The following is a 23,370-nucleotide window of genomic DNA, read 5'->3' as shown; positions in this document are numbered from 1 at the left end:
AGGGTTATCATATGTATACCTACCACCACCAAGGTAAAGTTCAAGGTAACCTCTTTGTGGATCTGCCACTTTGCCTCAACTTTCCCATTTTTCCTTCTCCCAATTTCTTCTTAAGGAATGCAAATAAGCAATAACGAGAATTGCTCCTCTAAAATGATCATGGGGGCTAGCTTGTAACGAGTCCAGAATCAACGTTTTATTAGTTGTTCTTGTATAAGTGAGTTTGTTCTTTTTTGATTTTTTTTTCTTGGGTGTGAGTCGCGCGATTCATCCGTTTCCCTTGCTATCCGACCTAATTATTTATATACTGCGGTTTACATCGCACTGTTTGCCCCTATCGACTTAGTTTGGTGTTTAGTGTCTGGCATCTGGCATCTGGCATCTGGCATGCGACATGCGATCCCGTTTTGTACCTAATTGATGACACGATACTATCGATACTATCGTGAGCTGCTCGACTAACTTTCGCAGTATCGTTTCCTAATTCTTCTATCTTCCGGGGGGCCTTTCCATTTCCATGCTTATCTAGTTCGCGATCATTGTACACCGAGATGGATGCTCCAAGTGCGACGTGGCATCCGGCTATGATGCCACACACTAATAACGATACCAACAAAATACCAGAGCGTGACGAGACTCAAAATCAAGAAGTGAATGCCCATGACGAATACGCAAATGAGCACTCGGCTCAGGATATACCGAATAACGAAGTAATAGAAGAAGGACACAAGCCTGACCGGCAAAGCGATAGCGCGTTTTTAGACCAATTTAATCATGATGACGCTGGGGATAACGCATGGGATCTTTCCGGGCATTCACCATCTGCTACTGCGCAAGGTGCCGATGATGCTGTTGTACCCGACTACGAACAAGAGCTTGCCCAAGCCGAATCTACTCGGACGAGTAACGCGGCCAAACATTCTAGTAAAAATTCGTTTGCGCGTACCGTGTCTCACGAGGTGAGCTTTAATGATGACGACGAGAGCGAGTTGAGCTTGCAGCGATCGGACACAGACCCTTTCAAGTTCATGCCACCGAGCGAGAGGACAAACTCATTTCCTGCGATACCCCAAAGAGAGGATGAACCCGAGGGCGAATTCGATCATCCACCCCCTTCAAATCAAGCTCAAGATATACTGCATGATTTGGAGGAGGACGATTTAGATGTTCACCCAATTGTACAGTCTGCATTGCCGGACACTCTTGGCGAAGATCAAGACGTTGACGACGAGGCTGGCGCAACAGGAGGCTCGTCGCAGCAATATGTTGGCGGGGAGATTGTGGGCGCTTCAGAGGAGGAATCAGACGCTCGATTCGAAGAGGGGTTACCGTTAATTCCGCAGAATGAACAGCATGATATAGAAAGCCATCACAAGTCTCCAGCTCCGGGTCTTCAGGATGCCTTCGCGCAGGATGATGAAGGGGGCGACGACTTTTTCAGCCAAGTACCTACGAGTACATCCCATCTAGAAGGAGATGCTAGTCTCGAGCACACCTTACAAAGGAAATCTACGGCTATGGTAATGGGACAAGTCGCAGACCCAGCGACAGTAGAAGAGTCAAACTCAGAGCTCCCATCTCCTGTTAAGGATGCAACGCCCGAAGAGCCAGTGAACTCAGACACGCCTGTACAGCATGTCGCGAACGGTGATTCCGAGACCAACCCAAAGGTGGGAGCTGAAACTCAACCCGACGCTGCGGATATTGACGCGAAGTGGGCGGCTGCTTTTGACGACGACGAGGATTTCCTACTAGATTCAACTGCCGAGACCAAAGAGCTTGATCCAGCAGATATCTTTGGAAGTGATGATGAAGGGTTCCTCGAAGATACGGTCGAGCAGCCGCCAGCTGCACCGGCGGTGTCGGTATCTCAACCTACTACAGCCGCGCAGCCTCAGCCAGCGGGCTTCAATGGCCGTTATACCCCTGATATCTTCCAGCATCCGACGCAGTTGAATTCTAACCCTTATGCACCTGCCCCAGTCGTGGGTCAAATGCAGTCGCCGCAACTTCCTGCCTATGCCTACCCGGCCTCGGCTCCTCCTCCGACAATGGGTGGATTTGCGCCACCACCTAAGCCAGCCGTACCTAAAGCTCAAAGTTTTGCTGATAAGGCCAAGGGTGGATATACCTCACCATATGACCTTCCGATGGAAGTTGTCAAACCGAAGAAGCGGACAAGTATGCAGCAGCTTCCGCCAGCAAATAATGCGTCTCTTGGACCTCCCGCTGCTCCCCCGAGAAGTGCGAGCATGTATGCTCAGCCACCACCGACGGGAGGCTCGAACGCGAGTTTATCACCTCCTAGTTCAAGCCACTCAAGCCAAGTACCACCGGCAGCGACGGCATCTCAGAGGTCTACTCCTCAGTTAAAATCCAAATCTGGCTTCTTCGAGGATTTGCCTATAACGTCGAAGCCTCGACCAGCATCGCGACTAAGTCACCTTTCTGCGTCACCTCAGCTAAGTCCGCGTGGGCAGCCGCCACACGGCCCCCCTTTAACATCACCCACTTCGCAACCTCCATTTTCCCCCCAAGAGCAACCAGCTGGTATTGCTTCGTTGGTTGCGCCAGAACGTGTTAACCCTTACGCCCCAATTCCATCTAATTCGCTACCTGCGCCAAGTGCTCCGCCTGCCGCGACCTCAAGATACTCTCCCGCGCCGCCTCAACTGTCGGTAGCAAATGGAGTCCCACCGCCTGTCTCTAGTCGTTATTCTCCCGCTCCGCCCTTAGTACGGTCAGGTAGCGGTGCATACGCGGCTGTTCCACCTCAGATGCTCGCACACCAACCGCGAACCTCGAGTCCCCTTGCCCACTCTCACTTTGAAGTCTCGCGTGATAAGTCGGTACCGAGTCCTATGGCCGGCGAAGGCACATCTGAACGTCGAAGCAGCTCATCTCAATATGAGCCTCGCCTCACAAGAGTGCCCTCTTTACCACCAACTCAAGAGGTTGAAGAGGATCAATCCCTGCTACAATCTCCGCCAGTTGCGCCCAAGGCTCCGTCCGAATCGAGGTATAGCCCAAGACAGCCTAGGGCTACACCCCCACCTCTCGGCTCTCCTGCTTATAACCCGATATCCCCCCCTAAGAGAGCGGTATCGAACTATGTGCCAATGTCTCCTGCATCTGCGCCGCACAAGGAGGTCAACTTCGTGCCACCACCTCGATCCCAAACCCAATCGCCTGGGGCTCTATATGGAAACCGGGCTGGAACAAGACTAGTTGATCCTGTCCCTCGACCGTCGTCTGTGCAAGGTGCTTCTTCTCCACGAGAGATACAACATACGGAGGCTGTTCGGCCAACTACTAGAGCTCGGGGCATGTCTCAGCATCTCAATCTTGTCCCGCCAACGGACGGTCGGGAACAAGATCCCCTGAGGAGATGGCAAGGCTGTCCTGTCTTCACATGGGGCGTGGGAGGTACGGTTGTGACCTCTTTCCCGAAAGACGTCCCTCGGTATGGTATAAGTCAAGCGCTTCCAATGATTGTACGTAGCCCGGGTGAGGTGAAGGTACGACATATGAAGGATCTTCAACCGCTGGAGGAGCGACTAGCCAAATTCCCAGGGCCTTTGAGGGGCAAGTCGAGGAAGAAAGAAACTGTAGCGTGGTTGACGGCTGGTATTGACACCCTGGAAAGGAGCCTCCCAAACCTTTCGTTCTTACACCACGTTTCGCATGAGGATAAGAGAGCTGTCGAGCGGGTACTATTGTGGAAGATCCTACGTGTTTTCGTTGAAAATGACGGTCTACTCGAAGGAAATCCCACAGTAGAAAAAGCTGTCAGAGAAGTCATCTCGCCTGGTCTCGACACCAATAATCCAGAGCTTGCAGCTGCGATTTCCACCGGAGCTGATTTGACAGGGATTTCTTCAACTGTAACCACTATGCAAGCGGACGCTGTCGATTCTACGACCGTCGAGCAGATCCGGCACCATCTGTTGTCCGGCGACCGGGAGAAGGCCGTCTGGGCCGCGGTGGATAAGAGGCTTTGGGGTCACGCGATGCTTATTTCAAACACGATGCAAAGCCCGGAATTATACAAAAAGGTGGCGCAAGAATTTATCAAGAAGGAGGTGAACCATCCGGGACATGGAAACGAGTCGCTCGCTGCTCTTTATGGCGTTCTGTCAGGTAACTTTGAGGAGTCGGTAGACGAATTAGTCCCGGTTCATGCGCGGGCTGGCCTTCAGCTTATATCTACTTCAGCTGCCGTTGGTGCAACTCAAGATGCACTGGCGGGTCTCGATAAATGGCGCGAGACACTTGGCTTAATACTCAGCAACAGGAGTTTTGGCGATGCTCAAGCCTTAAGGTCACTTGGTAACTTGCTCTCTGGATACGGAAGAGCGGAAGCAGCTCATATCTGCTACATTTTTGCTAGGAATTGTGCAGTTTTTGGAGGGCTTGATGACCCGAATGTTAACTTCGTCCTGGTCGGAGCTGATCATCGTCGCCAAGCCGACCAGTTTGCAAAGGAAACAGAGGCCTTACAGCTTAGCGAAGTCTACGAGTACGGACTGTCTCTTGCGGGTGGTTCGAATGCTGTACAAAGTTGCCCACACTTGGCTGCTTACAAGCTTCAGCATGCCATGACTCTCGCTGAATACGGATTTAGAGATAAGGCCTTACAATACTGCGAGGGTATATACAACGCAATTACTGCGCAAACAAAGAGGTCACCTTACTACCACCCTGTTCTGGACTCCGCCGTGGATGACCTTATGAGAAGGTTGAAACAGGCTCCAAAGGAGGAGTCGTCTTCATGGATCCCGAAGCCTAGGATGGACCAAGTATCTAACAACATGTGGAGCCGCTTTAACAAGTTCGTTGCTGGCGATGATGACGAGGGTTCCGGCAATGCCGCGTCGGGCGAGGCCGGTGCCGAATCTGGTCCGTTTGCTCGTCTTGCAGGCGGGACGCCATCAATTAGTCGGTCCCCATCCGTCACGAACTTCGATGTGTACGGAAACGGAAATCTATCTCCTACCCTCCCGGCTAACAAGACTGCTTCCCGCTATGCGCCAGGAGCACCTCAGTCTTCGGGTAATCCATACGACCCCAGCACTTCTTACAACCCAGCACCTAGGTCTTCAATGGAAAGGACGTCGGGCGAGATTACACGAAGCTCTTTTGAGCTACCAGCAAGACGAGGATCAGATATGCAGTCTGCGTACGGAAGTCCTTATGCCCCCTCGCACTATTCAACTACCTCGGCATATCAGCCTTCGGTCCCAGCTGCCTCACAAGCATCTCCGTATACACCAGTCTCTCGAGAATCAGACTCAACACAAGCTAGGGGCATCGGAATTTCATTCCCGGGTTACAACCCGTATGGAGGCGCACAAGCCTCGCCGAATCCCGATGTTTCTCAGTCCCAGCAAGTCTCGCCTACGGAGCCGAAACCAGCAATCTCGGCGAATGATACAAGCGCGACGCAAGGCTATCAACCTCCTTCATATGGATACGAGTCACCATCAACCAATACTTACGAACCACCAACTACTCAACCTGAAAGTCAATCTGGCGGATACGAGCCACCTTCATACCAACCATCTAGCTTTGAGCCCCCATCCTACGAGCCGGGTCCAGCTGGTGACGAAGGCGATTCTCCTTCTGAGCCAAAGCCCAAGAAGAAGAGCTTCTTCGACGACGACGAGGATGACATTCCTGCTTTGAAGCCCCAAGGAAAGAGCAAGGAGGAAATAGACCGGGAGAATGCGGAGATGGTTAGGAAGATTGCCGAAGAAGAGGGTGAGTACCAAAATAACAATATCCCTTGTCGATATGGAACTAACAATGTTTTAGAAAAACGTGCTGCAGAGGCAAAATCAGCTAAGAAAGGCTGGGGCTTCGGAGGTTGGTTTGGCGGTGGTAGCAAAAAGGAGTCGCTCGAGCCAGCCAATAAGCCCATCAGGGCCAAACTTGGCGAAGCCAGTAGCTTCGTATATGACCCAGAACTCAAGCGCTGGGTCAACAAGAAACCAGGAGCAGAGAATACTCCTGTTAAGGCGGCAACACCGCCTCCTCCTCGCGCCGCTTCTCGCAACGGTACTCCCCCACTACCGGGATCTACATCCGCTCCTCCTGCCGGCCCTCCTCGTGCTCAGCTTACACCTGCACCTACCCTCCTAAGAAGTGCTATGTCTCATGATAACCTCACGGTCCCCGGTGGCGCACCGCCTATGACGCGGTCCGTCTCGGGTCAAAGCATTAATAGTGCCCCAGGCGGGCCTCCCAGCGCACCGCCTAGCAGACCGGCTACCAGCCTAAGTACCGCAAGCAGCATCGATGACCTGCTCGGAGCGGCTGGGCCGAGGAAGGGACCCAAGAAGGCGAAGAAGAGCGGGCGCTATGTTGATGTCATGGCAAAGTAGAGAAGAGACGAGATTCATTGGATGGTTATAAATGATTGACTGCGATACACACATGCACGCATAACGGAAGAGACAAACGGATTGGCACGGGCGCAGGGCGCAAGATTTGCATTAATACACATCTGCTACGACTCAGAGCTCGAGCACGCGCGTGCGCGCGCGCGCTGCCGGCCTGTATTATATATATATATATATACCTAGAACTTCTTGTAATAAAACGACGACCGGGACTAATTTTAGGTTAGTATGTGTGCTGAGAGAAAGAATGGATGATGTTTCCGTTTCTGGGTTTGCTTCTTTACTAGGTACGCTTTGGATATGTCCTATAGATTCACTTAACCCCCCTTAGGTACCCAATTACCTGACCTAGTACTTGGGAGGGTTAAGGTAATAATTAGAAATGAGAGAATGTGATACCGTATATGAAGTTTTGAAGGGTTGAAGGGTTGGTGTCGGGAATAAGGATAGTTTGTATGTGCTTCCCATGGGTTGTCCCATGATAACATGTATAGTATGTACTTATACTTCTAATGTCAGTAGACCATGTACAGTAAGTAACCTTACCTCTACATCGACAACTATTACAATGATTCGCCTATGACATTGATCCTTTCTCCCTCTCATTAGATGTCATCATGACAGCGTAGGCCCGAGCATAAAAACTGGCGCTGCGATGTTCGTACTGATGACGCGCTCTCGGCTAACGGTGCCGACGAGGTGTATTAGTAGACAGGTAGGTTAGGTCTCTGTATTCTAGTAGACTGAAGCCGCTGCTTCTTCTTCTTCTTCTTTTTCCTTTTTATCCCCTTTTCTTTTCTCCCAAGGTGCCTCAAGTACTCTTCCCAAGGTAAGAAAAAAAAAAAAAAAAGAACAGCCTACCTCATACAGACTTACAACACAACATGACGTCCCAACCCCTCCCCAGCAGCAGCACTACCCGCCCGAACACGGAGAAGTACTCGGACCCGGACCCCCTCGCGTACGAGGCCCAGGTCTACCAGCAGGGCCTGCGGTACCAGCGGCCGCCCTTCACCTTCAAGCCGCTGGAGTGGGAGCCGCTGGCCGCCGAGCGTATGTCGGCCGAGACGAGGGGGTACGTGCTGGGGTGCGCCGGGACGGGGGAGTCGGCGCGCAAGAACCGGGAGGCGTTCGGGAGGTGGTCGATCGTGCCGCGGCGGCTGGAACTAGGGGGGGGCATGACGTCGTCTCCTCGTGGTGGCGGCGAGGAGAAGGACGTGGGGAAAAAGGGAGACGTGTTCCCGCGTCTTTCCGTCCGCCTCTTCGGCCGCGAGCAGCTGCTTCCGTTCCCCATCGCCTGCGCGCCCGTCGGCGTCCAGAAGATCATGAACCCGGACGGGGAGCTGGCGACTGCGCGAGCGGCGGCGCGGGAGCGGGTCCCGTTTATACTGAGCACGGCGAGTAGTGCCAGCATCGAGGACGTGGCGAGGGCGAATGATTCGGGAGTGGAGCAAGAGCAGGAAGGAGGGGAGAAAGGAAACGGAAACGGAAAACCAAAGGCGGAGAGGTGGTTCCAGCTGTACTGGCCGGCGAGGGAGCACGACGATATCACAGCGTCGCTGCTGCTGCGCGCCAAGAAGGCTGGGTATAGCGTGTTGGTGGTTACGCTGGATACGTCTATCTTGGGGTGGAAGCCTGGCGATATGGATAATGGGTGAGTTTGTTGAATCCCCCCCCTTTTTTTGGTTCTTTATTCGTGGTTATATACCTTATATGCAGTATATACTATACACCATCACCCCTATTTCTTCTTCTTACCTTTACCTTTATATCATTAGCCATAGTTCGTTACTATAATAAAAGAAGTTATCAGCAGCAGCTAGTTTCCTGACAGCTAGCTCGGCAGATACAACCCGTTCCTGCGCTCGGACCAAGTGGGCGTGGCCATCGGGCTGTCGGACCCGGTGTTCCAAGCGCACTTCCAGCGGAAGCACAACGGGCTGTCCGTGACGCAGAAGCTGGGGGCCGCGGCGGCCGAGTGGACGCGCACGATCTTCCCCGGGACGACGCACGCGCTGTCCGACGTGGCCTTCCTGCGGGAGCACTGGGACGGGCCGATCGTGCTCAAGGGCATCCAGAGCGCGGCGGACGCGCGCGCGATCGCCGCCTCGGGGCTCGTCGACGGCGTCGTCGTGAGCAACCACGGCGGGCGCCAGGCCGACGGCGCGGCGAGCTCGCTGGGGACGCTGAGGGGCGTTGCGCGGGCCGTCGAAGCTGTTAACGCGGAAACCAGCGGAGATGGAGGGCAGAAAGGAGATAGCAAGAAGAAAAGAAAGGTCCAGGTTCTCTTCGACTCCGGGATCCGCAGCGGCGTGGACGTCGCGAAAGCGCTGGCCCTCGGCGCGGACATGTGTCTGGTCGGCCGGCCGTTCGTGTACGGGCTGGTGCTCGGCGGCGAGGAGGGGGTCGCGCACGTGCTGCGGAGCTTGCTGGGGGATCTGGAGCTCACGCTGCATCTGTCGGGGATAAAGTCCGTGGGGAAGGAGGATTTAAATGAGAGCGTGCTGGTTAAGGAGGATGAACTGTTTTAAATGTGTGTGTGTGTGTGTGCTGTGAGTGGGTGAGTGGTTGGTTGGATAGGGATTTATGTATAAAAAAAGGGGGGACGTGGAATAGGGGTGGATTTCAGATTGGGAAAAAGTGAGGAAATAGCTTCATGCGCTTAAGGCTAGCTAGAAAATATATTTATATTGTGATACTTGACTTTACAGAGGTATAATATAACATGTCCTAAGTATAGGTAGTCTTCAAACAATAATAATGCAGACCTCTTCGACGTTTAAGGGGTGCAGTGCAAGTAACATCGTAACGAATAGGCAGAAATAGGGGGTGCCTAAACCCAACCCGGGCCAGCTACATATGATTCCCCATTTCGGACCTCCCAATAACAAACAGCCTGGTGGTGCAGTGGTAGCACATTCCATCATTACGCGCTTCTGAAGGAAAAACAAAAAAAATAGTACTCAGATGAGAGGTCGAGGTTGGAAAGACGTGGGTTCAAATCCCACCCGGGCTAATCTTTTTGCTCTTCTCTATTTTGCTTCAATATCCATTTTCCCTTTTCCCCAAACCCCAGCTGTGGTGAACTAGCCAGCCAGTTCCGCGGAATCATATTGCAAGGCGAAGTTCTCCTGGTGGGATGGATGCACTGGGTAATGGCGTTGGTGATATTATGAAGTTGTCTCATTGCTATAGTGTAATAGGTCTTAGTGGTTTAATATGTCAGGCTTATAAATATTATTTCTTAAATCTCTCAGGGGAAGTCAAGTTCATTGCTATACTTGATACTGGGCAGCGAGGCAAGTATATCGCAATAGCAGTCCAAGTCTCACTCCCACCCCTATCTTCAGATCTGCTAGTGTCCACTTATAAAATTAGTTACCAGCATTACTTACTATATTTCCAGTTCGCTCAATGTTCAAGCATCCTGCGCAGCAAGAAGCTCAACCAAACCGAACAAGCTTACAAGTATATCAACACCCAGCGTCGTAAAATCACCATCATCACCCATCTCACACTAAGGTACAGTTACTAGACAGCTCAATAAGCAAAATTATTAAGATATCCCTTGATCGTAGAGCCTACAACTACAAACCTAGGTAATATACTATGCTTATGTACGTCCCGTTTTCTCTCACGCTTCCCCCCTCTCCCTTGCTCTCTTCCAACTACCTAAGTAAGGTAAAAACCTTCATCGGTCTTTATAAACACGCCCATATCTTCTGACATGAGAGAGAAAGGTTCGGCCGGTCGGTCCTAAGAACTCCGCCCTCCCTCCTCTCCTTTTTCCTCCGCTGACAAAGGAAATTCTGGCCTGGTCTGGCCCTGTCTCTCTCTTCCTTCGCACCTCTAATAGCCCCCCCTTCTCTGATAGCCTGGTCCAATTTGCCGCCAAGCCAAGTGTAAAATTAATACACACCTATCGAAGATGAACGAGGTTGTAAATTCGCCTGTGGCGCAAGTGCAGTGATGTGATGGAATCGAATAGTGGGGTTTGCTTATATGCGTCAAAAGTCTTTGTCAAACGGAGGTGCCGGTTCCAGAACCGGGAATTATATGACAAGATTTATTATCCGGCCTTTAATCGTACATGAGCCTCGGTTCTGAATTGCTTTATAGTAGCCTCGCAAATCCGGCTGTCGGTGCTCTAGACAGAATTCTCTCAGGGTTGGCTGCGTAATATATCGTAGACATTATATATCGTATTAGTTGGATGAATAAAAGTGGTGGGGTTCCATTCAAGACTTCTCAGTGTCCTTTTCTACTTCCGCGGTGACTTCAGCAGGGGTTTCTTCCGGTATAGTTGCTTCGGGTGCGGATGCTTTGGCTCCCTCATCCGCTTCGGTAGTACTGGAGTTCTGACCGGAGCCGCCCTTTAGCCGCCGTCGTCTAGCCCTCCTTTCCTCCGCCGCCGATTTCCTCAGGCTATCTCTCTTCTCCGGATCATTATCATCTGCTCCATCACCGCTTCTCATATCTTGCAACAGCATTGCAGCTCTGTGGGCTAGACCATCCTCCCCATCTTCAGCCGCTGGAGGAGCTTCGCTAGGGGAAGGGAAATCCGGGCTAATAGGGTTATTATCGGGATCCGCAGCACCGTTGATGGTCTCCTTGTTGAGATTGGCTTCGGCCTCTGGTATCTCGTTGAGGTCGGGTATTTTCTGGCCCGACGCGATGCGGACTTGATGACGATCCTTGAGACGTGCACGCCTTCTTCGGTCTCTTTGATCTCTCGTTTGCGGCGCCGCAGCGCGTAACTTCTCTAGAAGCGAGTCCATTGCACCAGCAGAAGCTGGCGATGGCGGACCGCTCTCGACGGCTCCCGTGACCCTGAGCTGACCATGCTTTCGTTTCATGCTGGCTTCGTTTCTACGTCTCGTCTCCTCGTATTGTACGTTTTTCTCTCTGCTCTTCTTCCACTCTTGCAAGAAGGTGGCTAACTTGGCGAAGAAGTCACGGCGGGCATTTTCATCCTTCGGATCTTCGCCATAGAAAACCATAATGTCATCGTATGTGCGGACCATCTCTTCCAGGTACAAAGACATCTGTTCTGCTTTTCGACGAGCATCCTTCATACACCGCTGGACGACTTGCGAGACACGGTCCTGAGGATGGAACTTCTTAGGGTCGCTGAGGTTGCCGCTGTCTAGTGACCTCTGTATGTTACGAATGTTATCCACGTATTTCTTAGCGTCTGCTTGTAGTTGTTCGATATTGATCTTCTGAGCGGTGATGACGGCTTGAATATCGGATGTGAAACCCTCCCATTCGGGATACTGGTTGCGAACGATACGCTCCACGAGATCAGCGAGCGTCGACTGGTTCTTGTCATCCTTCACCATACCCAAGCGGGCGAGCGAACTGAGTTTGAAACCTCGCGCTTGCTTGTTGGCGTCATTCATGTAATTTCCAATATCCAGAATCAAACCGAGCACATTCATCAAAGAGACCGAGTCTCGTAATGCCTCTGACACTGACACGACTTGACGAATCTTCTCGTTGATCTCGTCGTAGTCTGCCTCGTAGCTCCTCGTCAAGGCCAGCGCACGTATTCTGCTCTTCCAATAATGGTGTAGTTCAAAAGCGGTGTACAAGTAGATTTGATCTTGCCTGGTGAGTTCTTCCGGATCCTGTTCACGATTTTCCTTGCTAGCTTCTGGACCAGTCCAATCTTTGCTATATGGCGCCATAAGCTTCGCAGTGTTATCCGGAATATTGCATAGATCATCCTTTAGGAGGAAATCCATGACAACAGGGTTGTCAAGAATTTCCTTGTCGCACTGAATGATCATTTGGACGATCTTTTCTACAGAAAACTGTGAAAATTTGGCAAAGGCAATTTCTAGAATAAGTTAGCATTTCGTGAATATCAGCCCTAATATGGAGAGGAGCTTACCATAAGCTTTCCGAAGGTCGCTAGAGATAATCTGCTTCTTGTCGTCTTTCTTAGAGCTACCAACACCAAGCTTCTTGATCTCTTTAGCCATGAATAGCTTCTCAACCTCATCAAGGATACCCTTCTTGCTAAGCTCAGCATACTTCTCTTCTCTTGCTTCTGCGGATGGTGCGTGCGCTGCCCAGTGACTGGTTTCAGGCGTGTCAACCTTGTCCCAGTGGAGGGCCTTGAGCTTCCTCTTCGGCCTGACAACAGGGAGACCGATTGTAGGAGCCGGCCCAAAGTTATTTTGCGCAGAGAGGAAGTGGCCGGACATGGCACCAGGCATTGGCGGAGGAGGAGGAGGCATTCCTCCAACAGCACCTGGCATAGGAGGCGGCGGAGGCGGAGGAGGTGGACCACCTGCAGATGAGGGCGACAGCATCCCTGGCATCGGGGGAGGTGGCGGAGGAGGCGGGGGTGGAGGAGCGGCTCCCGGAATCTGGCCGGGCAATGGAGGTGGGGGCGGAGGAGGCGGTGGCGGTGGTGCTCCGGGAATTTGACCGGGCATCGGGGGAGGAGGTGGAGGGGGTGGAGCAGCCGTATCGCTAACTTGAATTTTGGGCGGTTCAACTTCTCCCGGAGTGATAGGTGTCTCAAGGCTTGGGTGAGAAGGACCGGTCGTCGCGCCATCTTCGGAGTCACTGATTTCATCCCTCCTCTTCGATTGGATCTCTGACATAAGGCTAGCGGCCTGCTTGGGATCCATAACCGGCCTTCTGATTTCAACGACTCTTGGCTTCTCGTATACGATATCGTCTTCACCTTCGGTAACACCTTCGTCAGCGCTAGAGACATGTTGTCCTGCCGAGCTGACGGGCTTCCTGGACAATCTTGTGTGTCTATTGACTGTCCCAAGCATACCAGACGACGGGAGTCCTGCACCTTCCGGCGCTTCAGGGTAGCTCTCTGCATAGCCTTCCATTTCCTCACGTAGAGCACGCAAGCGATCTGAAGGACCAATAGTATCGCCCCAGACTCTACCCTCGAGTTTGTATTGGGTCTTTTGCCGTTCGAGCTGCATAGCAAGCCGGTCCATAAGCTTTTCTCGATCCAAAATACCTTGCATTCTAGCCGGGTCTTCGTCGCCCATTTTGCCTCCGGCGTTGCCCTTGACAGCCTGGGAGGCGGCCACGTCTTGAGCATCCCTGAGCATAAGATAAAGCTCTCTAGTTTCTAACTCGTACCGCTGCGCTTCCTTAGCACGCACCGTCTGCATGTTCTCGATCTCAGCCTTAAGACTATCTGCTTGACGCTTCTGGGCTTCAATGAAGCGGGCTTGCTCATCTAATTGTTTCTGTAGCTTAGCAACAAGACCATCCGCACCTAATTCTAACTGAGCTCTCATCTCATCCCGTTCTGCCATGGCAGCATCGGCGATCTGCCGGGCCTCCAAGGCCTCATCTAGAGCTTGTCTGGCCTCAGAATCCGTGTGTAGCTTATCTAAGAGACTCTGCACAGTGAAGTTCAAGCTTTGCTTGAGGTCCATGTTCGGCAAACGCCGATCCATAGCCACATAGCTTAGCATCGAGTCAACGAGCTGAAACATACGCAACCGTTCTTCCCCGTCGTTATCTCGGATCAGAAGCAGGTGCTGCAATGCCGATATGAAGTAATCATGCGTCTTGGAGCCTTGAAGTCGCTGCTGAATGGCGTCTACGATCTGGGTCGGATCGTTGAGGTCCTTAACCTCGCCTTCGACGCTGTCCTTCATGCTACTGTTCTCCCGCTCGAGCATATCCTCATAGTCTATAGCCTCATTTGTTCGGAACCGCTCGACCTGCTTGTCTATCAAGTCATATTGGAACGCCTCCATCTTTGTGAGGATCCGCTTGATCCCACAAGCACCGAACTGCGCCCTGATATGCATGCGTAGCTGGAGGTCATTCTCGGGGGCATCGATGATCGAGTTGACGAGGATGAGCGTGGCAACTGCGTATTCCATCAAAAGATTCTCCATGCCGATACCGCCGCTGCGGACTTCGTCGCTGGCTCCGACAAGACTGCCCATCTTCCCTCGCCCGTCTACGGTAACCTCCACAAGTCGCATCCAGGAGTCGAAGCGTCCATTTTCGTTTTGTTGATTCTTCACTACATCCATCGCCTGGATCACCTTTATGTGACCCTCGCCACTGTCCCAGTGGCATAGGAAGGATAATACATCGCTGACAAGTTTTCGTGTCGTAAGTCTCGGTGAAATGAGCGATGTGACGAGGGCCACGACTACCTGCTGATGGGCGAGCGCATCATCGGCGCCATATTTGTTGTTGAGTAACGCTTTAAGACATTTTAGAATATCATATTCCTTATCGAGGCTCTTGTCGCTTGCTTTTACGTCGGTAGGAGCAGCAGGTCCAACCGCGCTTTTCCGATTGATCTTCAACAGGACGTTGGTGAGAGCGACCTGCCCTTGACATTCAATGAATCGCTTCACCCAACCGATCTGCTGAGTTCGTAAATTGACCTCGAGGCTGCCCAAACCTTTCAAATCTAAGGTATTATCCATAACCTTCCGCACGTACCATTCGGGAGATCCCTCTTCGTCAGAGGATGCGGCGACATCAACGCTGCTTGGATATACTCCTGTCTTCGCCGCCTGCTGCCTCCTCTTTTGCTCTCCCTGTAGTTCTGTTAGACGATCCTGATAGATGAGTGTCCATTTCTTGGACGACGGATACGCCTGCATCTGTCGTCTTGCCTGTTCCGGAAGGTTATGCCATCCTCGCTTCTTCATCAGCTCCAAAAACATCTGTTCCGTAACCCTATCGTCGTCCGGTCTGGTGAGTGGGAACCCTTCTGCGCTCCCGGGTGGAAATACCGGATGCCCTGAAGGTTTAGTCACGCGGTGCGAATCTCTACTCGAAGGTTGCGACGCGATGGAACTCTGGGAGGTAGCACTAGGCAGCGCTATTCTGGATGAGCGCATATTCGTGGAATTAGTAGGGGGTCTTCCGTTACCTGCTGAAAATACGCTGGATTGATCGCTTTGTCTAGATGTTCTGGCGACGCCGGACATGCCATAACCTGGTAGAGAATCCCACCTTTCGTTGTAGCCGCTGTAGCCGCCGTAGCCGTTGTTCTGCGTAGAAGAAGCCGTACTCGCCCGAGGCGTTGGGGAACCTCCCGAAGACGGGCCCCACTGGTGGAATTGCGGTTGCCGACCAGTAGACGCCATCGTGACGTTCGGATTGTTGCCGTTGCCGTGACCAGTGCTGGGGCGCTGAACCGAGTGCTGAGAACTAGCAACGCTTACAATCGAGGCTGTATCGAAAGATGGATACTGATGGAAATCACCGGTGCCTTTATTTAAGTGATGGGGCTGAGGTATAAGATTCTGGCGCACGGGCGCCTGCTCATTTCGAGGGAGGTATTCAATGGGTATTGGACTTCGTTGATCAGCATGCGTACTGTCGTAGGGGATGGCGGTAATTACACCGGCGTTAGGGTTGACGCCGGTTTCAGGAGAGCTGGGTCGGTCGAGCGATACTATCGACGAGTCCCTAACATGTCGAGAAGTACGCGACAAAGAGTCATGATCCGAGCCGAGGTATCGACCTTCTTCGCTGCCGGTGTGTCTTTTATCACTCCTATGTTTACTCCTAGAGAAGAAGCCCTTACCACCAGACGACATGGCTGCGTAGGGCGGAGAGGGCGCTCTTGAACGCCGTTACTTTAGTCGCTTTCTATCAATTATGTATTTACGCCAAAATGGAACGTTTCGATCCGACGTTCGAGGGGAGGCGAATGAAGCAGTCGAAACCTATGGAGATATCGGGTTCGTGCCGTCAGTGTATTGGATGCTGAAGATATTGGATGAGTTGCATCGTGTTCTCCGGCGAAGATTATGGCGTTTGAAAGGAATATACAAGTTGAAATTGCAGATCTAGGATCGGACGAAGGCCTGCATTGAAGCGTAGTAGTATTAGCATGATTTTTTAGGTTCAAGCATTGCAAACAAAATGCATGGGTAATTTCTGACGAATTCAGTGACAGGAGTTTGGGAAACGAGAAATGCGCACTGAAGAAACAGAAGAAACTGAAGAAGGGGGGGTGGCCGTACGCACATAGAACCGAACACGGCGCTAGGCTACATAAAATGCAGAAAAAATCAAACATTCAAGAGTTCCTCGCTAATAAAAAAGTCGGAAATTTTTGGTTGTTTGAACAATCGTCGAACAATTCAAATTCGGAGTAGGGGAGGGAAAGAAGTGGTCATAGTGGTGGGTTGTGGTTAGTTATGGTTTAGGTAATTGTGGCAGCAGTTTATCGGGATGTGATAATGTTGCTCAAAGGAGGTTCCTACCGTCTGATGAGACTCAAGGTTGCGGGTTGTGGATTCAATGTTGTGCAATGTCGCAGGAGGTACCCTACATAGCGCCGAGCACTTATGGTTGGCTAGTAGTGGGTAGGATGCGACTTACAGGGTACAAAGCGGATTACCAATTGAATTTACACGTTTACAGTTTCCCATCTTTTGGCCCCCTCAATTTGCGATAAGCGCGTATGGATTTGTCCTAAAGCGGGACTTCAGCTCAGAAAGAAAGACTCGAAAATGTACCTAAGTACCTACCCAATTTCTGCATTCCAACATTTATTTAGGGGTCCTTTCTAGATCGTGTAAGCCATATACCTATTATACCTATTATATTGTATTGTATTGTACGTCGGTAACTTGAAGTACCTAATAATAGCAGGTAGACATGTCAGCAGCGCTAACAATTGAGTACCTAGTCATCAATCATTTGCGATTTATCAAAAAAAAAAAAAAAAAAAAAACATAGTTTGAAAATTTTCTTCAATAGTAAAAATCTCATCTCTTTGTGCTTCGTTATATGGTAGATATCTCATTTTATCGATAAATCCTACGATACCAGTACGGAAAGGTGTGAACGATTCTGAAACTTCATGTGGGACATGAACCCCTGGGATCGATCCCACATTACGACGGCGATAATGATGCGATCTGGATTCTGGAGAGACCCTGGGTCCTTAGACACTTCGGGCCACAGACTACTACAACGCAGGCTCATATTGGTATGTTTAAAACATCTTTTCGAGTGCGGATGTCAGGTAGTTGGATATTAGGTACCTAAATGAAGTAGTCTTTAGCCGATGCGCAAAAAAGGGGTTGCATAGGTTAGGTACTCTCTTCTAGGTCCTCTGTTATATTTGACCCCTCGGTTAGGTACCTACTGGTCAGGTTCACCAGGGGATGGTTAGGTAGACTGTAAGAATACTCCAAGTCCGATGTAGAAGGAATCGGCTCCATTCTCGGTTTACAATGATATAATAACTAATATCAGCAACACGAGGTAACAGCAAGGCTGCTTGAGCTTAGATTCATTGTAGGTGGCCCGTGGGATGAAGTAATGTCCTGGATTAGACCTCAATGTAGAGCTAATTTGGCCAATAACAACAGAGAGTCTGAAAATAGTAAAGTACGTACCTAGGGGTGAGAACCACTGATTATATAAGCAATTACGGATCCATACAGGGGGTTACTTTGAAGATGCGACTGCGCAAGCCGGCGCCGCACGTACGTAACCAAAATCATCTTCATCTTTCAGCCTTACTAGGTATAATTAACAATTGACCAACAGGTAGCCTTATGCAGAGCTTCTGCGTAGTGTGGAAGACCAAGTTTTCTAATCAGGCTAGAAGTTACTGATAAAATTATCCGTGAACAGTGGCTGTCGTTTGATCCTCATCTATACAATAAATCGTCACTCATGAATGCGGATCGTTAAAGCCGGATCAGCCTTATCCTACCAAATTTGACTTCATGCCATGCCCTCTTAATAGAAGGGAGTATTGTATATCATCATCAACATTATGGGTCTCACAATATCCGCAATTAAGGTCAGTTCAAACTATACTTATACTCAAAGAATCCATCACCGATCTAACTCTTACAGACCCTTATAATACCAGCCGTCATCTCCCTAATCCTCTTTCTCCTATCCACTTACGTACTTGTCCCGTTATGGCGACGTTACCATGCGCGGTATAGTCAATATCTTCCTCTCGAAACGATTTCGAATCATACAATATCCCTACGCGTTAGAGTGCAAGATGCAATAGCTCGATGGATGGTCCCATCGCGGTGGCGCATTAATATACATGATCGCGTCGTGGTCGGAGCCGACGACGCATCCGATATAGGTTTCAGTTCCGAAGAAGGCGAAGAATTAGATGAAGTATTCGACGATCGCCGGCACGCGCTGTCGTTAGATACCCATGATATTGAGCGTGCCGATAGCACAAGGAGACTAAGCAGAGAGTAGGTCAAGAAAGCTCATACGTATTCAGAATCCCGAATATTACGTCGAGACACGGGGCTAATTGCAATCACCCAGTTTAGAGGAAGGCTTCCGAGATGATAGCGAAGAGGAAGATGACACGCGTCAAAGCAGACGGTAGCAACCCCTATTGTCTGATAAACGACAATGGTAGTCCGGCTTTGGAATAACTACGTGGCCTTACACAAAATAATTTGCCGCCATTCAGATATATGGGGAGGCGTTGGCGAGCCAGTGTATTATCAATTGGTTATAATTCCCTTAGGTGCGAGCTATACTGCAACCGAGCGCGGCGTAGGAGGATTTTGTAAACCTGTTTAGTGAGTTTGGGGTTTCGAATGGATCATTCTTTAAGGTCCAACCCATATGTGTCTCTAACTATAGGCTACCTATCTTTATCCGAACCGCGATGTTCTACGTCTCTATCATATCAGACGGGATGACGGAAGATCCTATCGCAAGGTTTTTTCTCGCATATTACATCTATCCAAAAATAAACTGACACTTCTTACGGACCCCAGACTAACTTTATGAGTTTTGTCCCCTTAAATGAGTGACGGACAATTATTTTAATACGAGAGGAATATTACATACCTCTTTATGTGGATACCTAGCGCGATGGTTTGGGACGATATACATCAAGCCTGTCGGATGTTTCTACATGTCGAACAGATAATGCCCGACCACTGCAACCTGCACTAACGCAATGGAGTTGTATCGGGTATCCTGCTGTCGGGTTTTGTCATTTAACGGAGGTAGTCATTAGATCTATGGTGATCAGACGGGCCATCTTGATGTATAACGTTTTGGAACGACGTATGAGCTCTTGAGACGCTAACATATTGCTAGATAATGCATAGTCTTCATTTTTGGGGATTCGACTGCGACACACCTCGAGCCATCCCCCCTCTCCAAATATATACATACCCGGCCTGCCTAACCTACCTAGACCTAGGTATATATACGGGTTGGGATCCGGTCCAACAACATTGAAGAATCTCACTATACGCCATATCTACCCTAGCACCATTACACTGGACACACGTTATGGAATACCAAAGAATAATACCTACCTAGGTATACGTCATTGAAGACGAACATATTTCATCAACACATATATCCACAGGGATCATCCCTAGATCATCAACCTAGCCAATATACTGTCTCCAATGGGTCAGGACTGATCTGGTACTGCTCTTCGGTGACCAGGCAACGTCCAAATCTAGGTAGCTAGCCTAACTACCTTTAGGTAACTATCTAAAACACAATCTAGCAGAGGTTGAAGTCATAAAGAAAGAAGAAAAAAGGGGGCCTCGATATCCGATGTTGGGTTCAGAAGGTAGCTAGGTACCTACCTATCGTTCCGGACGGATACGAAAGGTTAGGTTCTGTGTTACCTCTCGGCTGCACAAATATTAGTCATACAACACCCGAAACCTTGGTCGAGTATTACGAGGTTTAGAGGTTAGCGCGGGAGGGGAAGCAATTGCCAAACTTTTTTTTTTTTTTTTTTTTTTTTTTTTTTTTTTTTGAATGGGTTTAAATGGAAGGAACTCGCAAAGCCGCATGCGGAATGACCAAAGTTGAAGCTTAAGCTTACTACTAGTAATGCACCTGCCAGGTAGGCCAATTTCTACCCGTGCTTGCATCTACATAACGTTTATGGCGGCAGGTATGGCATGTAAGCTAGCTAAGCTAGGTAGCTAAGTTAATCAAGCTAACATTAAGCTAACATGTCCGGCACGTCTGCATGTCTGCAATGGATGTAATGTACCTAGGTACCTACGTATGGTGTATTAGTTATATTATATGCAGCCACCTACCTAGATTGTAGGTACGTACGTGCTAATAAATCGAATTACGCCCGACTTTTTGCACGTGGCCAATATCACATTCCAGTCTTATCTCGCATGCCGACAACCATCACGGATTCGGACAACCCTAAACGGTAATTAATATGCACATGAGATGCTTATCTGCCTGAGTCCTTTTATACTACGATATAATTGAGCGCACATGATGCCATGAAAGAGGAGAATGCCGACTCAACTTGACTACCTACCACATAGTTATCTAATTAATCTGTCAGTCATCGACAAGCCGTACCTGGTTATACCTAGAGCCCGTTATACGTGAAAATACCAAGAATAATCCGATCTTGTCTGCTTGTATACCGTGTAAGTCACCTATCTCGTCATTTGTACTTTTATATATCCTTACTGAAAATCCTAGGACGAAAAGGCATTCCGCCGATTCAGACGAGAAAGATCATTGGATCTTCTAATATCCTCTTTTCTTTTTTACCTTAAACGTTGGAGCCCAGCAGGTCCACAAGGTGAATGCTGATTTGAGCAAAACCTTTTTTATTTTTCCCTTCTTTTTTTTTTCCCGCAGTCTGCTTTGACTCTTTGACCTGCTTGGTTCATCAAATTAAGCAGCAGTCGGGCGCAGGTCGAGCGACTTAAAAACAGAAACACCGGCAACCAATAGCATTTTGGTCGCGACCGTCTCTGAATCATTTTGATCACATCATTAGGGCATGCTATGGGTATGCTGGATTTTACCCTTCTCAACATTTTATTCATTCATATTACAATTCTCTCATACACATGACATCCACATGATACCTCCGTAATCGTGAGCTGTTCCACCGTTCCTTAGACCGAAAGATTCCCGTCGCGTCAAGGTCAACCCAGGTTGCAGAACGGCAAGTTACGAGATACCTAGAGATCCGTCAAACAAGCAAACAACACAGTTAGGGTCTGTCTCGAAAAAGCAAAAGCGTCTTACTTGCACTGTTCGTTGATTGGACCGGATTCCCCAGCCAAAAGCCGAAACGGGTTAACAGCTTACCTGAGTTTACTTGAGTTTTCCTCAGTTAAAACAAACCTGAATTAACTGTGACTGTGCGTACGGTCTCGGACAGTATAGTGTGGTTACAGCTCGCTTGCATTTCCCCTTGGTATTATCGCGTATCCGTATCCAGGCCAAATACTTTTACGCTTGTATACCTTTGCAACCTCAGTATTTTTTTTATCTGGTAGGCAGGCTTGGAGCCTTGCCATCAATTCCCACTCTACTTCTCCTCTTACTCTTCCAATACATATACCTTACCTCATAAATCTTCCAGTCCTTCCTATCTCGCGTCATCCGAAACCTCAATTAGCGACCGACCAGCCATGAAGGTAATACTTAAAATCAGCCTCCAGTTTCTAAAGAAGCTGTCGCTGAAAAGGGGCAACAATGACAATCCGATAGATTCGGATGCACAAGAGGAATGTTCTCCTAAGAATAAGAAGCAACCACCACCCGAACTTCCTGAAGAGTGTCCCATATGTCACGATCCCGTGGGTATCGCCAACCCCGAAGGCATCGTCGAAGCATGGACCAAGCTACATTGCGGCCATAAGTTCGGTACACATTGTATCCAGACTTGGCTGCAAGAATCTATAAACCGCGAACCTAGTACCAATCCGAGCTGTCCCATCTGCCGAAGTACAGCTAAGCATCCTTGCGGACATTTGATAAGCCCCCCACCCTTTCCATCCCTTCACCTGGATTGGCAATCACCTCGAGCTCCGCCATCTCCTCCGCGACGCCACCAGGTTCGTCGTCGCCTTACCCGACGAGCAGGTCACCCACTCCGTCCCCCGCCTCAGCCTCGCCGTCGGGCCCAGGTGGTTGGCGAATGCCGAACTTGCGCTGAGAATGCCGAGTTTGAAGAGCGACTTCGCAATAGGATTAGGGAACGTGGACGACAAGACACGGGAGAATCGTCGATGAGCGCTAGCAGCCGGTCTGCAGCCGCTATCAAATCCATCATCCCCGGACTAAAGAGATCTTCGAACACTGTCCGCACGACCATTACTCACGTAGGTATCGATCCCCTCGAGCTCGAGGGAAACCCACGTAGTGCCTTATGCGTCTCATCTCACGTCTCATCACGCCGGATGCCTCGACACTCGTCGCCTCCTCCTGGGTATAGTAGACGTCTCAGCATATAAAGTTCTACATCGATGTTCGCGACATTCAACGTATGGTTTACGGGGCTAGATGGGGAGGACAGGATAGAATACAGGTTAGATGATAGGCGGACGGAAGCTGGTATTTTCTTTGCAGTCTCTCGAAGTTCTGACGGATCACGGAGTAGATCTGTCTTAACTTATCCATCCACCTGATGACGGAAGTTATAGTTTACGGCGAAGGTTCCTAGGTATCACATAGTCGGAATGCATGGGGTCTTAGGGAAGCTCAGGAGTTCTTAGGCTAGGTTCTACATGGAAATGGATTTTCACGCCCGGGCTGGCATTTGATCTCGCGATTTGCATTATGGATTCCGGTTAGGCTCAGGCTATAGGAAATATTTGCTGGACAGATGAAAAGGAGGTGGATAACCTAACCTAACCTATAACCTCTATAACCCATAACAGGTAGTTAGTTACCTACCTACCTAGGTAGTCTACGCGATGCTTTACTTTGTTGAGTTTGAGTTGAGTTGGTTGCCTAACTCGGTTCTCCTATTTTTCCTATTTCTCCTATTTACATGTACTCTACCTTCTGTTACATTACATTAGGTACGCTCTTGCATAACAGCTGAAATCTGATAGCGGGGTACTTCTACTTTCCCACTCCTCGTTGTTTTTGTTTTTCGTTAACGATAACGGCATTAAGAGGTCATTAGGCGGGTTGGCGGGGTGGGAAGCTACGGAGGGGCTCGAAATTTCCACTTTCCTTG

The 23,370-nt window shown here is 49.8% G+C and overlaps 5 protein-coding genes and 1 non-coding gene across 6 annotated transcripts; 5 read left to right on the top strand and 1 right to left on the bottom strand.

The window, feature by feature from the left end:
• The first annotated feature begins 63 nt into the window (after positions 1-63).
• On the top strand, positions 64-6,914 carry F4812DRAFT_420110 (Sec23-binding domain of Sec16-domain-containing protein). The gene is made up of 3 exons (XM_047933412.1): positions 64-217; positions 472-5,760; positions 5,815-6,914. The coding sequence occupies exons 2-3, from the start codon at positions 552-554 to the stop codon at positions 6,381-6,383; spliced, it is 5,778 nt and encodes a 1,925-aa protein (XP_047792034.1). The 5' UTR covers positions 64-217; positions 472-551; the 3' UTR covers positions 6,384-6,914.
• Positions 6,915-7,285: 371 nt separating this feature from the next.
• F4812DRAFT_457120 (putative FMN dependent dehydrogenase) lies at positions 7,286-8,932 on the top strand (the record flags this gene model as incomplete). The annotated part of the gene is made up of 2 exons (XM_047937115.1): positions 7,286-8,055; positions 8,248-8,932. The coding sequence occupies 2 exons, from the start codon at positions 7,286-7,288 to the stop codon at positions 8,930-8,932; spliced, it is 1,455 nt and encodes a 484-aa protein (XP_047792033.1).
• Positions 8,933-9,294: 362 nt separating this feature from the next.
• Positions 9,295-9,417, top strand: F4812DRAFT_t61. The gene has a single exon. It is a non-coding gene; the product is annotated as a tRNA-Asn (tRNA).
• A 1,222-nt stretch (positions 9,418-10,639) lies between these two features.
• F4812DRAFT_457119 (FH2-domain-containing protein) lies at positions 10,640-15,967 on the bottom strand (the record flags this gene model as incomplete). Its single annotated transcript, XM_047937114.1, has 2 exons — positions 10,640-12,243; positions 12,298-15,967. The coding sequence occupies 2 exons, from the start codon at positions 15,965-15,967 to the stop codon at positions 10,640-10,642; spliced, it is 5,274 nt and encodes a 1,757-aa protein (XP_047792032.1).
• Positions 15,968-18,168: 2,201 nt separating this feature from the next.
• On the top strand, positions 18,169-18,756 carry F4812DRAFT_457118 (uncharacterized protein; the record flags this gene model as incomplete). The annotated part of the gene is made up of 3 exons (XM_047937113.1): positions 18,169-18,195; positions 18,252-18,616; positions 18,693-18,756. 3 exons carry the CDS (start codon positions 18,169-18,171, stop codon positions 18,754-18,756), a joined length of 456 nt encoding a protein of 151 aa, XP_047792031.1.
• Positions 18,757-21,288: 2,532 nt separating this feature from the next.
• Positions 21,289-23,185, top strand: F4812DRAFT_301027 (uncharacterized protein). The gene has a single exon (XM_047931222.1). It carries the CDS (start codon positions 21,815-21,817, stop codon positions 22,637-22,639), a length of 825 nt encoding a protein of 274 aa, XP_047792030.1. The 5' UTR covers positions 21,289-21,814; the 3' UTR covers positions 22,640-23,185.
• The last annotated feature ends 185 nt before the right edge of the window (positions 23,186-23,370 follow it).

The sequence above is a fragment of the Daldinia caldariorum genome (assembly GCF_022478825.1).
Source record: "Daldinia caldariorum strain CBS 122874 unplaced genomic scaffold F4812scaffold_4, whole genome shotgun sequence".
NCBI classification, from domain to species: Eukaryota; Fungi; Ascomycota; class Sordariomycetes; order Xylariales; family Hypoxylaceae; genus Daldinia; species Daldinia caldariorum.
The sequence above is the reverse complement of the archived record's forward strand: the minus strand, read 5'-3'. Positions and strand labels throughout refer to the sequence as shown.

Excerpts from the sequence above, each read along its gene's own strand:
- F4812DRAFT_420110 (XM_047933412.1), top strand. The coding sequence starts at position 552 with ATGGATGCTCCAAGTGCGACGTGGCATCCGGCTATGATGCCACACACT. Across the intron at positions 5,761-5,814 it reads GAAGATTGCCGAAGAAGAGG|AAAAACGTGCTGCAGAGGCA; the intron begins GTGAGTACCAAA and ends ACAATGTTTTAG.
- F4812DRAFT_301027 (XM_047931222.1), top strand. The coding sequence starts at position 21,815 with ATGAAGGTAATACTTAAAATCAGCCTCCAGTTTCTAAAGAAGCTGTCG.